The 14,335-nt window shown below is 33.4% G+C and overlaps 1 protein-coding gene across 19 annotated transcripts in view; it reads right to left on the bottom strand.

Moving 5' to 3' along the window:
- LOC111004264 (casein kinase I) overlaps nucleotides 1–14,335 on the bottom strand; it is a 32,953-nt gene that overhangs the window by 14,331 nt on the left and 4,287 nt on the right. For all 19 annotated transcript variants that reach the window (XM_022275212.2, XM_022275214.2, XM_022275217.2 and 16 more), the window contains 4 exons: nucleotides 13,665–13,822; nucleotides 2,548–2,658; nucleotides 1,409–1,572; nucleotides 673–787 (listed from right to left, as the gene is read on the bottom strand). In XM_022275212.2, coding sequence (XP_022130904.1) covers nucleotides 673–787; nucleotides 1,409–1,572; nucleotides 2,548–2,658; nucleotides 13,665–13,822 — 548 coding nt within the window. The remainder of the gene's footprint in view (nucleotides 1–672; nucleotides 788–1,408; nucleotides 1,573–2,547; nucleotides 2,659–13,664; nucleotides 13,823–14,335) is intronic.

Genomic DNA, 14,335 nt, shown 5'->3' with positions numbered 1-14,335 from the left:
AACGTATACATTAGCAAACTTTATTTAGAGAAAATCGTTGAAATATATGACCTAAAGTCCACTTTGACAGATCTCATATAAGATTTGTCAAATTATCTAGTAATAATAACAGCTGATTAGGATGAGTTCACGATCTTTAGGGGTGTGAGTTGTGTGCTTTTTTAAAGAGAATATTAATCAACTAATTTTTGCTATACAATAAAGTTCACAAAACAGTGTGAGTGAAGACTTAATTTTCTATAATACAAGTGGATAGCTTAAAATAAGTCAATGTTTTATAAGTCTTAGTGTACTAAAATGTTTTGACACTATGCTCGTGTGTCCGAGATACCTCGCTCCTCTTATATTCACTACACTTTAGTGAATAAAGAGGTTTAGTTATCTTTAGGCGTCTTCTTCGTGTTGTATTAATAATTTGGATTGCCTTCGCATTCACATGGTTTTTCACATCAACTAAATAAAACGAACTATATTGTCTTTACGGTATATGTTTTATATTTTTTAATAAATTAGACTATTCCTGTTATTAGACGAAAACAATTACATAGAAATAGATAACTTTTGCGCTTGCAACGTAAAAAATAGGTTCTTACTTGGCAAGGCACACTTTTATGACCCATAACTTTTACTTAGTATGAAAATGGTGCACTAAGGAAACAAATATTTTCTTACCGATGATGTGAATGATTTTTTCCCGTTTAGTTGCAGTTCTACCTATTAAAAAATTTTCTGGCTTCACGTCTCGGTATATTAGATGTCTCGTGTGGACATATTCGATACGATGTAACTGAAAAAATTAAATTTACATATTACATTATAATACAAAACGTAAAAATGAGTATGCTTTTAATAGTAAAAATCAAAATAAATCAATTATTTTCAATAGAGTGGTACATTCCGATTTATTAATTAAGGTAATAGGATTTAACTAATCAAATTTCAATTTTTATCATACATTTCACATAGCAAATGTATAATAATAGTAATAATTTACGTATATCAAATCACCATCTAAATATACATTTGCTATGTGAAATGTATGGTATACATTGTTAACCAGCTATTTTTGTAGAGGGAATTCCAGTAGGCCATGAGTCAACAAGACTTTATTAGGTAAACAGTCATCAACAAAGTAAAACACTTTTGCGTAGCTTACGCAGACACTTTTATCTGAATAACTACGTCATAATGATAGTGGTAAAAGATTTACCACAAACGGGTCATAAACGCTATATTACACAATCAAAATTCAAACAACAACTGATTTTTACGAACATATAGCGGCTATTACATAGTCGTTGATTTTCATTCATTCATTTTAGCATTCTTCCAGACTGTAAAATATTGCACTTGAAAACTTTCTACGCCTATTAATGTCAAGGACTCGGAGTAGACTACTCGTACTTACCAGCTGCATAGCAATCATCAGTACAGTCTTTAGAGAGAAACGCCGGCCACACAAGTCAAAGAGATCCTCCAACGAGGGGCCTAGCAGTTCCATCACCAGGGCATTGTATTTACCGCAGGGCCCGAAGTAATAAACCTCCGGGATGCCTTCTGCTGTCGAAGGGGCTTAGGACGCGCGGGAGGGGGTAGAGGAGAATGGAAGAAAGATTAGTACTTACCCAGCATTGCTCTGCGACCTTGACACAACACAGAAGCCGATACGAATGCCGATCAAGGCCCTCGTAAGGGAATTAATTGGCGTGTCGCGAGAGCAATGCTGGCTAGTGGGCGGGTAACAACGTCATGATCACGGCGGTTGCCCTCGCGATAACGCTCGGTTGCGGTGTTGTGTCATTAAACCGTATCTACCGTATTGCAGGCACTTACGAGCTGCATTGCAATCAAAAGGACCGTCTTGAGCCTGAACCTTCGGCCGCAGTGAACGAAGAGATCCTCTAGAGAGGGGCCTAGCAACTCCATGACCATGGCGTTGTAGCGGCCGCCGCACGTGCCCAAGTAGTACACTTTTGGCATGCCCTCTGAGCAGTATTTTAACGTCAATGTATATTCTCGTTACTTATAAACCCTTTTAACGAGCCATTCATTGCTCGAACGATAAATGATGCAATTATATTATATTAGTGAAACCTATTGTGGATACATCCAATGTGTTTTTAACTTTATTTTTATTGTAAAGATGTATCTGTTTTGTTTCCAAATAAATAAATCATTTGAATAACGTCGTCTTAACGCTTTAGTAAAACATATTGATCAATAGATTAAGATCTTAATGGTTATAAAATGAATTTTATAAGGGCTATAATTAACAATTGCACTGATTTTGGTGTAATATTTGGGCTCAGAATGCTTGAAAATTTTAATTATATATCCCTACGTTAGAATACAAGGTCTGATATCCGCGTTTTGTACATTACCCTCCAAATTACAGTCCTAAATGGCTCATTAATCTACATTATGGTTTGCATAACAATCTCTAAATGTGTATCAAGCTTTCAGAGCTCGGGCATACATATATTTGTGCCCGAACATCTAAACGTATTTTAAAATAATTCAACATTGATATGCGGTCTGCGTACTCACCATGAGTTCCTAGTAATTTGTAAAATCGGTACTCTAGGTGTAATTGCGGAGCCTTGGACTTCATAGGCTCCATCTTAATCGCTACATGTTCATTGTTGTAGAGATTTTTCCCTGTTGAAGAAAATAATCTTATTAGTACATTTTTATTGGGTTATATTATAGAACTACTCTAAGGTTCTACGTTTGGTTTACAACCGGGACGTTTCAATCCCGATCGTACACGAATGTATTAATTGTATGTGCGCAATAAAAACTTGTCAAATATGGAACTTATATATTTGTTTTAACAGAAGGCAGATCGCCCATCTCTTGTAGACAACAAGGGACAAATCATGAAAGAAATATCTGATAAATTTTGAAGCCAACACTAAAGGTAGTCTGTATTATTGTTACAGTAAAACTATAACGATAATGTATAAGTGGCATTGAAATTCTGTCATCGTTACGATATGCGAAAAACGTTTGGGTTCGGAGGCCTCAGCTACGAGGAAACAATTATAATAAACTCTTGAAGAAACTGATTAACCTTACTATGCGGTGCTTGCGTGCAAAAGACTTAGTCAATATGTTATTTCTAGGTATAACATTATTTACTTTGTTTTTCATACTTATGCAGTTGTAGAAATCGTGTTAATGTAGCGATTCTGCGCGATTAGTTGTCGTATTTAGTACACTTTACTTCAAATCTTATTATTCTTAGTGTTGGTACAGATACAACATTTTTTTTAAAACATTCATATGTCATGTTCGTTTGCAGACTACCAAAATTTTTCAACGTTCTAATTTCGAATACAGTACGGTGATGGATATTACATTGTGGCTTATTAATAAACGTTAATATCTAAAGGAAATTAACACACGCACTAACAGCATGAATCCATTAAAACGTTATCAGACAAAATGAATCACGTAATAAAAACGTAGCTAATAGAATTATTTCGGTGTTGACATCATAAAAGTGCCATACGTTCTAGATAGCGGAACAGATGGCCCGATATTGTCGTCCAGCCATCGATAATGACTTAAGAACGGTACAAGAAACATAATAACAAACCGTTTGATCCTATACAAAGAAATTGTATAGATTGGTGCGAACTCTCACACATATATCTATACTTAATATTATAAAGAGGAAAGGTTTGATTTTTTGTTTGTTTGTTTGTTTGTATGAATTGAATAGGCTCCGAAACTACTTGGCAGATTTGAAAAATTCTTTCACTGTTGGAAAGCTACATCATTCCTGAGTGACATAGGCTATATTTCATTTTCTTTTTCATTTCTATATTATATTTATTATAAAAAAATAGGCATCCTTACTAAAATTACGATAACATTATCATTTGTTTATTATTTGATACAATTCTAACAGATGGCGCTGAGTTAAAGGTAGTTTAGTTTAGGTCCGTGTCGTGGTACCAACGTTTCACATAAGTTCTCCTACGGTTTCCCTTGATTAATTTACTACTATGTAATATAACAAAAACCTTAGCCACAGCAACGCTTGGCCGAGTCTGCTAGTTACTAATAAGACGTTTGTAGACACTTGAAAGTTTAAACATTATTTATTAAAGCCTGTATCAGCTTTCTTAGACAGATTATTCTTATGACTATCATGGCCGCATCAGCTAAAGTAATAATAACCAAAGACTCAAGACGTCACTAGGAATGGTCATACTAATGTAACTACTATTCGAATAAAAGTTATTCGTACCCTTGTGACGTAGAGAAGATACATGACGTACTTACGTAGTTTATATAAGTGTAAACATCCTGTATATTAAAGGATAAAACGTGATCATTCAAGTATTACAATTGATCGTTATCGAGGCCTCAATGATTATCTTATCGTCTTACAAAATAAATAATACAATAACCGCACATCAAACAATTCGCATTAATCCATGAGTAATGTAAAATTTTTGTTACATTTTTTTATACCAAGAACCTGGGGCTTTCGAGAAGTATTGTTATGCAAATTGTAATATTTTTTTTTATGTTTTTTTTTTTAAATAAATATTACTGCGTTAACAGAAGTTACAGCGTTAAATTTTAACAAAAGGTAACAATTGAATATTATCGTTTTCATATAAAAAAAACCGATGCTCTTAGGTGTCTCGTTATGTCTCTGAATGTAACATATATTCATCGATTACCTGGGTCAACCTTTTCTCGAAACAGTTCAGGCCATTTTCGACTACACTATAACTTCTTTGTTTTAAAACTGTGTTTTCATGGCGATAAATTTTCAGAGAGTAAATTAGATTTATTAATTTACTGGCATTGCCAAGTCAATCAATTTAATTAAAAACAAAAATATGACAATAATAATATAATCGCTCTTAGAGTAGCTAATTACTTAATAACTCAAGACAGGAGGTCCTTTAAGTAGGGATTGGTTAGATGGATGAAGGATCTCACAAATTTTTACGATAGAGACTTGCTTTTACATGTTATGTTCTTGATAGAATTATATCTTCACTAAAGTTAACAACTCAATCAAGTTTACTTTAATATAACAAAAGGATTCATCGCTTCCTGTCAATTTGTTTTTACGCAAAGATAACATGATGCATTATATAAGGTACCTATAGATAAACTGTCATTTAAGCAAACGTCACCAGATAGCCAATTACTGCGGTAAGATAACCAAATAATTATAACAAGTCAAGGCGACGAAAATCTAGACCTCAGGTAGTCTCCTTCGTAAACGTGAAACGCGATAAAAGCATCACAAAGGTCATTGGCACTGACCGTATTATGCTACTGTGACTGTATGGCCCACTTGCGGGGTATTGGGGTCAGTTGGCAACTTAATAGCTCCATTTTATATTTTATTGTTAACAAACACGACGTTATTAATATGTCGTGGGAATTAATTGTATAGTCTAGAATTGTAATAATTCGATTTTAATAAATAAACAAAAGTATTATTTTAGTTCTTTTTTGACTCATCTACTAATCTTCTCAGTCTTACCATGAATGAGTAATGTTACAGCTTTTGTTGCAAAAGCTATATTACATAATACTTAGTTGGTTCTCTCTATCGCGTTGTAGTGATCCTATATAGTTGCTATTTACATAAGACAATATGTTTATGTAATTAGAACACTTCGGACGATTCAATATGGATCTCGTAACACATGATTTCAAAAGATATTGAAGATCTATTTACTTAAAATCAAGTATTGACTTTACAAAACTTAAAATTACAAGGCAATTGTTAACTACTTCGAATTTTTAATTAAATCTGATATGTAATGTTATTATAAGGTCTAGATTATTTATATTGCACCATTACAGATACTTATTCGTCTTCACTTAACACAAATGATACTAAAAGTGATATATTTTTATACGAAACCACATTAATACAATTGTTGTGTAGTTTTGCAAGAGACCCGGGCAAGGTAAGGTAAGAAGTAAAAAAATATAGAAATCTTAAAATTCGACGCAAGAGTTAGCAAAATGTACTGATGGAATCTAGGGCCCATAAATAGCTGGAATATGATTGATTTATTTTGTTATATTAATTAGGGGTAAAGTAATTACTTTTATTTAAAATGCCTTTTCTCGTATTAGGTCTTTCAAAAAATATGTAATAATATAAGACTTTAACTTTTGATTTGTGAAGATTCTTTGCCAAGTGCTAAACATAATTACACGCCTTTATAAGAATCTTCAATACAACAAAAACAATAATTATTACCAATTGCAATTATTAATGATGAATAGAGACAATAAAGCAAACAATTAAAACTGTCTTATGCAAAACTCGATCTGAGCTATCAATTTACATGCGACTTTGCAAAGAGGCACCCATTTAATCTGACAGATGTCATTTAGACGTTATAAATATTCTAATATGGCTAACAAAATTTAGAAGTAGAATACTTGTTGTTGTACCCTGGATCGGTCTGTAGGCCATTTTTTTTGTATCTATGACCGTAAAGACAATTTTTCGACTTTGTAAATGGTGCTATATTGTCTTTTGTCAATATTTGTAAATAGGTTTCTTATAAAGACATTTACAATAAACTACCACTTAGATATAATTATTTACTAACTAAATTATGAAAAAAAAAGGAGATTTGAGGCCTGTCAATGAGTAATTATTATTTCCAAGAATTGCGATCTTATTTTTTCCAAAAAAATCTTACATACATACGAATTATAAGTATAATTACCGACTAGATGACCAGTAATTCGTAGCGTAATGATATACAAATATACAGCCTTTCTTGGTTAAATTCAATACAATAATGTTTTCGTTGTGAGCCAGAAGTTCTTGATATTAGCTCGTCAACAAACTTCAACTTTGCAATAAGAAATATAAGTATTGATATAAGAGAATAAAAAAATCTATTACATTCGCTTCCGAATATATTTTGTATATTATCCTTGAGATTTTATGGTCCAAACAAATCTTTATCTTCTACTATTACAGGAATAGATGTATCTGATATACATCTGAAGAACGAATAAAATCCTTAAAAGCGAAACCTCAGATAGAATACTCTCACTGCGTTATTCATTAAAACTTATGAGTCAAACTTTTCAACTTAAGCAGATATTTTTTCGTCTCTTAATGTCATGTATTGACGCTGTTATGAAAGAGTGCAATTAGACAGATTTATTTTTATGAATAAGGGAAGCATAAGACCATAATTATTCCAGAATCTTCTAAATATAATTGTGTTTTGTAATGCAGCTGAATTATTAAACCAATTCTATTTAAGACTTAATTCTGATAACATAATATTTCAAGAGATCCATATAATTATATCGAAGTTGTCCGTGATAAATTTAGAATCAATTCATCAATGCCATAACAAAATCGCACAGGTCCAGGAATTATGTAAGGTAGCATGACATTGTGGAAACATTTTGTCTCGTTTATATATTCGCTAATAAAACACGAGTGAAAAGGGTAAATGACAGTCAAAGGGACATAATTTACATTTATGAATAATACTATGTTTCCATGCCATTTCAGTGCAGTCGCCCTGAAAGTTTCTGATAAAAATCTATGCAATCTATCTAAAGATAGTTTACATAGATTTTTATCAGATTGATTATTGGTCATAGAGATTTTATTTTATGGTAATAAAATAAAAAATATAACCAATGGCGCTACAATCTTTTTAGGCCTGGGATTTCTGTATGTGTCATGATCATTTGTTAATCTAATAGGCAAGTAGGTGATTAGCCTTCTGTGCCTGACGCACGCCCTCGACTTTTTGGGTCTAAGGCAAGCCGGTTTCCTCACGATATTTTCCTACACCGTTCGAGCGAATGTTAAATGCGCACATAGGAAGAAAGTTCATTGGTGCACAGCTGGGGATCAAACCAACGACCTCAGACATGAGTCTCACGCTGAAGGCACTAGGCCAACACTGCTGCTTTAAATGGCTATAGCCATTTTAAATTATATAAGATTTAAACGAATACATTTTCACGTCTCATATACATATTTTTTATTTATTTCAATAATTAAATTTTGTCAGTCATGTGCTTGTCTTAATGCATAAACGAATTAAATTCCTTAATGACCATAGACTTAATTCGATTTCCTAACTCCGTCGGCGAGAGGCTACAAAATAACCTCTACCTTCTTGAAAAACTAGTATTTATGGGAAAAATCTTAAGAGTATTACAAGTGTAAAACAGCTTCTCAACTATGCACCTTCGAAAAGTTGCCTCATTACCGGGTTCTGATTAAGCATTATACGAATGACCGACTAAGCATTGGACTACACGAGTTTCCACAAAACATTCGCAGACTATTAACACCCACGCGAAATTCAATTGGCTTCGGTTTCACCGTCACAGCGTAAAACTATTAAAGCAATACGATTATCATTAGATCTTATTTCTAGAAGGAAACCATTGCTTTAATTTCTAGGTTTAATGGAGACATAAATGTTCTAATATGTTAGAATAATAAAGGGTATGTCCATTTTATTACATTACATTCTGTTAAATATATGTATGAAAAATCTTAAGGAAATAGATTTGTCTCTTATGATCGTAGGTTCGAAGGTTATTGCTTGTTAAACTGTTGCTCGTAGGGAGGAAAACATCGTAAGAAAACCGGGAAACCTTATAACCGAAAAAAATGAACCGAAAGAGATTTCTTGTGTGTAATATATTTGTTAAATAAATACCTATTATAATATACACGAACACTTATCACTTAATCATGTATGTATGTATAACATAATTGTATACCTATACGTTAAATAACTTTTTATATAAAGGCGTATGTTAAAACCTTTTGATTACAGAATAGATTTAGACAAGCTAGATTGTGGTAAAATTTAGGTTTCTGTTGAGTGCACTTTTTCTTTAATTCGGTTAATTTCAAGCACCAATAGTTAGTAATTAGAAAATACAATTTCTATTCTTATTCACCTAATAGTATTGAATACGCTGGAACGACTTTGACATAATTAAGTTTATAGTAATAAAAAATATTTCTGATCCCACATTGGAGTGTCGAAATAAATTATCATTGGCGCGACGAGGCGGAACGTCATAAACTTGTTTAAATATATTATGATCTCTTCTTCCCTAAGGATACAGCAATGAAGCATAGTACTATGTTCTAGAGTTGTATTTTGACCGTTAATTCTTAGTGTCAAACGTCAAGGTCACTCTCTATTTATATATAGAGAATCTGAATACGGAATTTATTCATATATGTACTATTTAGTTTTAGTATCATACTATAAGTGTATATAAGTACGTTAAGTACGTAAGTAGTATATCAGTGTAAGTATCCAATAAGACTAAAGATCGACTCTGTGTGTTGTATTACACGTTGCATACGATAGCTTTGTCAAGTTATAACTTTGTTTAGTATACGTTCCTAAAGCTCGTGTTCCATTATCCCCAATAACCGCAGCCATACAATTGAACCACTTATCGCGATAATAATAAGGCTTATGTTTCAGCAACAATAAATCCTATCATTACAATACCTACCAGAAATTTCGAAGCTATCTTGCTAATTACAAAAGGGACAAAATTAGACTAGTATGGCACGCTTTTAAAGTTTTTGCGATGTCACATTAACGCTGCTTTTTTCTTAACAGCCTGTATACATACATATTTGTCTTACAGATACATATTATAAAAAAGAAAACACTTAGACAATATACAAACCAAAACAGATTACTTTGGTAAATAAAGTATTCGAAACAGAGAATATAAATAAAATTGAAGTTAATATTTAAAATAAAATAGATATTGTTACTACTGCTAAATGAAGACAAAGTAAAAATATTTCGTCACACCTCACACCATATTTTTGGTAAGGTGAAAAAGTTAACATCTTCATAAATTGTATAGTGGTTAGCTAAAACCCAAAACACTGGCAAATATCCGCGGGTAATTCATGTTCGTACGAGGCACATAGTACAATTATGAATATGTTGTCGCATACGGGGGAGGCATTCTTAAAGAAATTAACAGCAAATAGAGGCGATCTATCCGCCCATTAAGAATAGTGTGCAAAAATAATAAATCTTACTGAGTCCGCCGACATTCCAATAAATCTAAACCATTGCAACTAACTAACGTGACTTTTGTTTTTAAAAATGCATTGATAATGGGATTAATTGGGAATGACCTTAATTGGGAATTTCGACCCAAAATCCAACAATAATATCTGTAATGAAACTTAGCATTGACCACAGTTCTACATAAAGTATAGCCAGGAAAATACAACTTTGTTTCCAAGAGACGAGAATCTGAAATTAAATTCTAAAAATCTCCCTTGCCATGTGAATTCCTGAAGGCAGTGACTTTAAACCCCTCAGCGATACGTCGACTTGATGCCTCCACACAACTCTATAGTCAGCTTGTCTCAGTTCATTAGGGATGTTGAGAGCCCTAATTGTATTAATTTGGTCAGACCAACGGTTAGGCGATAGAGCCCGACGTCTACTACCATTACCAGGTGGTCGAGACTATTCGGTTCTCACCTGGCAATATGGCCAAAGTATCTTTAGTTACATTTTTAGATAATGGACTGATTGGTCATTTTAGCAGTCCATCGAACGACTGATTTGATTAGGGACTGATCCGTACAAAAATGGAAATACCAAAGTTCTGACAGCGTGCTCGTTATATATATGTAACAAATATTTTATATGAAGCCAAGCCATTATTGATGATCGTTGGATACAATATGACCCAGTAGGTCATTCATCCATAACGGAAATAAAGGAATTTCTGTTTGAATTCTCTGTATTTTCTAATATTGAAGATTCAATAAAATTTGCACTAAGAAACTTATTATGTAATTTTAGCCTTTTTAAAAATGTTACCAAGTGCTATGCTCACCTTCACATTTTTATCCTATACATATTGTAATTTATACCACGAAGTTAAATACGTTCTCTTGTAGTAAACTTTTACTTATAACTATTATTCATTTGCATCGTTGCTATTGTGAATAAATTTCCCATCTCAGCGTTCATCTTCTAAAACAATGTTTAAGTTTGCAAAGTGGATGTCTTTTAATGAAAGTTTCATTGAAGTATTAATGCATTTTAGTTATCAACATATAATGTGAATTTTATTTTTCCCTTTTCATTTATTCGAAAATTGTTTCCTGTCGAAAATGCTTTTGGGCAAAATAGTCAAAAGGTAGCTTCGTAAATCTACTGCGTTAAATCAGGGTAGATCCTTATCTCCCCAAAGAGTAATTGTCACCAAGTATACACGACCTTATGTTAAACCTAATATGCTTTTGATAAAGGGGGGTAATAATTCGCGATATGTCCCTATTTTAAATTTACTTACAGCTAAGAACGACTAGAAGTGTTTTTTTATAGAACGTGGGACAAACGACAGGAGGATCACCTAATGTACATACAAGTACATGTAAATACAGATGCCGATTGACACTGTTAATGTCAGAGGTCTCGCGAGAGCGTCGCCGGTCCTTTAAGAATTGGTACCCTTTTTGGAGCCTACCTAAGTCGAACTGCTACGGAAATACTTCAGTGGGCAGCTAACACTTAGTGTAGGCAAAATCTCCCTATAAAGCGCTCAGTTGTGAAATGGCGGAAGTCGAGGTGGAATTTCAAATTATGCCTCGATGTCCGATGCCGAAACTCAGCTGTATCAATAAGAACCAAACACACTCAGTGGTAAATGTGGTAGAATTTGCAGAGTGGCGTGACATCTCTACGCAACACCAAGGGATCTAGCTGCTGGGAATGGGTTTGGTCGTCGACGATTCGAACTGGTCTTCATGTCATGTGAGAACAGTACTCCGAATTTCGCTTTATATAGTTGCAAGCGATGGCTTGGAGTGAAGAACCGTCTTGCCTTGAATTGTGTTTTTCCCTTTCGACGAATATAACGTCATGTCAAAGAGGTAAGGTCAGGTAAATAAGCTTTACAAGACGCCTACGTGTCCCAGGATACACTGTAGACCAGTGGTAGGCAAACTTTTATAATTGCGGGCTACAAAGTAAAAGAAATTCTAGACTAGGGCCAGAATTATAAAAATTGTATGTTTAACATAACTTTACAAGTAGAATCTACTTCTTCATCCATGTGAAGTGCATCATCCGCGGGCCGTACTTTGCCTATCACTGCTATAGACCAAATTGTTTTGTGTTTTGTATCATATTTAAATTTATTGTATGATCACAGAAAAATGGCAATACATTTATGACATACGGAATTCATACTTAGCGCTAAGTCTTGACTCTTTATCATACCTTACATTCCACAAGTGTTTTTGTCGAAATCAATTCTTACATTCTTAAGCCTACTAGCAATCTGTTTAATGTATATTTAATTAGCTCATATCGCGATAGTAAAAAAAATACTAAGTGACCTGCCTCGGAACCGGTAGATCGGAACCTGTAACGCAACTTTGTACATCAGCTGTCCAAGAATGCTATCAGTGCAAGGTGATGATAAGACTATCAAGGATGTACTGCTCGATTCCTCAATATGAAATTCCCATAGTAAATAGTTTAAAACCTTGTCTATGAGACGATGTGTCTATTGCGTTTTGCAAAAAAACTTATGCCTTTCTGTATCCAAAACATGACTCGCAAGTTTCTCATTATATAAGGTAAAGTCAGATTTTTAATAAGTAAGTACTAGATTTTTGTAGAAGTCACAGCTTTGACCGCGAATTAGTTATATTAAAGTATATTGGGCTTTTTTTCTCATCATAACAATTTATTAGTGATGTGAAAACAAGTTATAACTTATAGATATTTTTTCTGCTGTAGCCAGATCGAACTTATAGCTTTTCAAACCCGATCAACACGTTTACCTTGAAAGCTTAAATTTCATACATTGTAAAAATTTCAATTAAAACCTTGACTAAAACGAATTTAACTTTAACGTACATCTTATTTATGATGATCGCCATATTTTTAACTATTTTTGATTTAATTTAATGATTGATCGCATAAAAAAAACAGTAGATACTTAAATAACATAGATAACTAATAAATATTTATCATGTGTATTCGTCACTCATTACTTAATCAGTGCCAACGTAATTCCGTGATACAAAAACGAAACAGTGGTGATCCAACACTTGATGTTGACGTATGTGTCGTGATCATTTGTTTTTACTAATAGGCAATCAGGTAATGCTCGATCGATCGAGTGTTAAATGCGCACATGGAAAAGTTCATTGGTCGAACTTACGTCCTCAGGGATGCGAGTCGCACGATCAAGCCTCTAGGCCAACATGCTCTCTAAATCTTTTATACGTTTCTTTAAAACTGTGTTTACCTAATTGCTCTACAAGATTCAGAGTTTTATAAAATAACACTATTGGATTAGAACTGTTAGCTCATTCAACGTCGTAAATTAAGAATCTATATTAACTAAATTAGATCAACGGCATTATTAAAGATCACGCCTCGTTCGTATTTTTCGTGTATTTCTATATGGTTATTATAATGTTACTTATTACAAAAAATACCTTCGAATTTTAATAATTTTGTTTTGTGCACATTGTGAAAGGAGAAAGAATCGAAACTGTTTTACATTCGCTATTAGTTACGATAGCTACCATTTAGAAAGACAAATTGATAAATTTATTATAATTCAATTATAGATACATTACTTACCGAGCCTAAGTTCACCAAAGTTGCCGCATCCAATCTTTTTCCCGACCCGGAAGTTAGGGCCGACCATAAGGACGCCCGAGGATGAGGTGACAGAATGGCGTGACGTGTGCATTGCGCTGCTTCCGCCGCCGCCGCGACCGCCCACCGCGCCGGTAGCGCTGCAATTATCCGAATGTCTTAAAAAAAAAAGATCTATAGCCAAAAAGGCCAGAATGAGAAAGTGACCCCAAGGGCCTTAGCAATAGAGTTAAATGTAGCCAATATATGTGAGCAAATCAGTGTTGCTTAGCCTGGAGTGAATACTTTAATGACAGTAACGTTTAGCTATTTACTTCAGGTATAATAATTTCATGAGACTGACATATATTTTCTAAAATTATTGTTTCAGCACAGATATCTAATGCTTCACTGTATATCCATATTAATTATAAAGACCAATGCAATGGACGCTTCAATGATCTGTTCACCATGGACAGCTAATTTCGATTTTTAGTTAGTCCCTAAATAGAATAATTATTTTCAATAACAACTTTAACAAACATGAAAAATTAGGATGTATAATATTAGTAACACCATTTAGCATACATCTTTGTCAGCTATTGGATAGTGTTATAGTATTCTAACTAGTATTCTAATAAGCTATAACGGTTAGCTTCCTAAATGCTAATCAC

Source organism: Pieris rapae, chromosome 5 (assembly GCF_905147795.1).
Source record: "Pieris rapae chromosome 5, ilPieRapa1.1, whole genome shotgun sequence".
Taxonomy (NCBI): Eukaryota; Metazoa; Arthropoda; class Insecta; order Lepidoptera; family Pieridae; genus Pieris; species Pieris rapae.
Note: the sequence above shows the minus strand (reverse complement) of the source record. Positions and strands in the feature narration are given on the sequence as shown.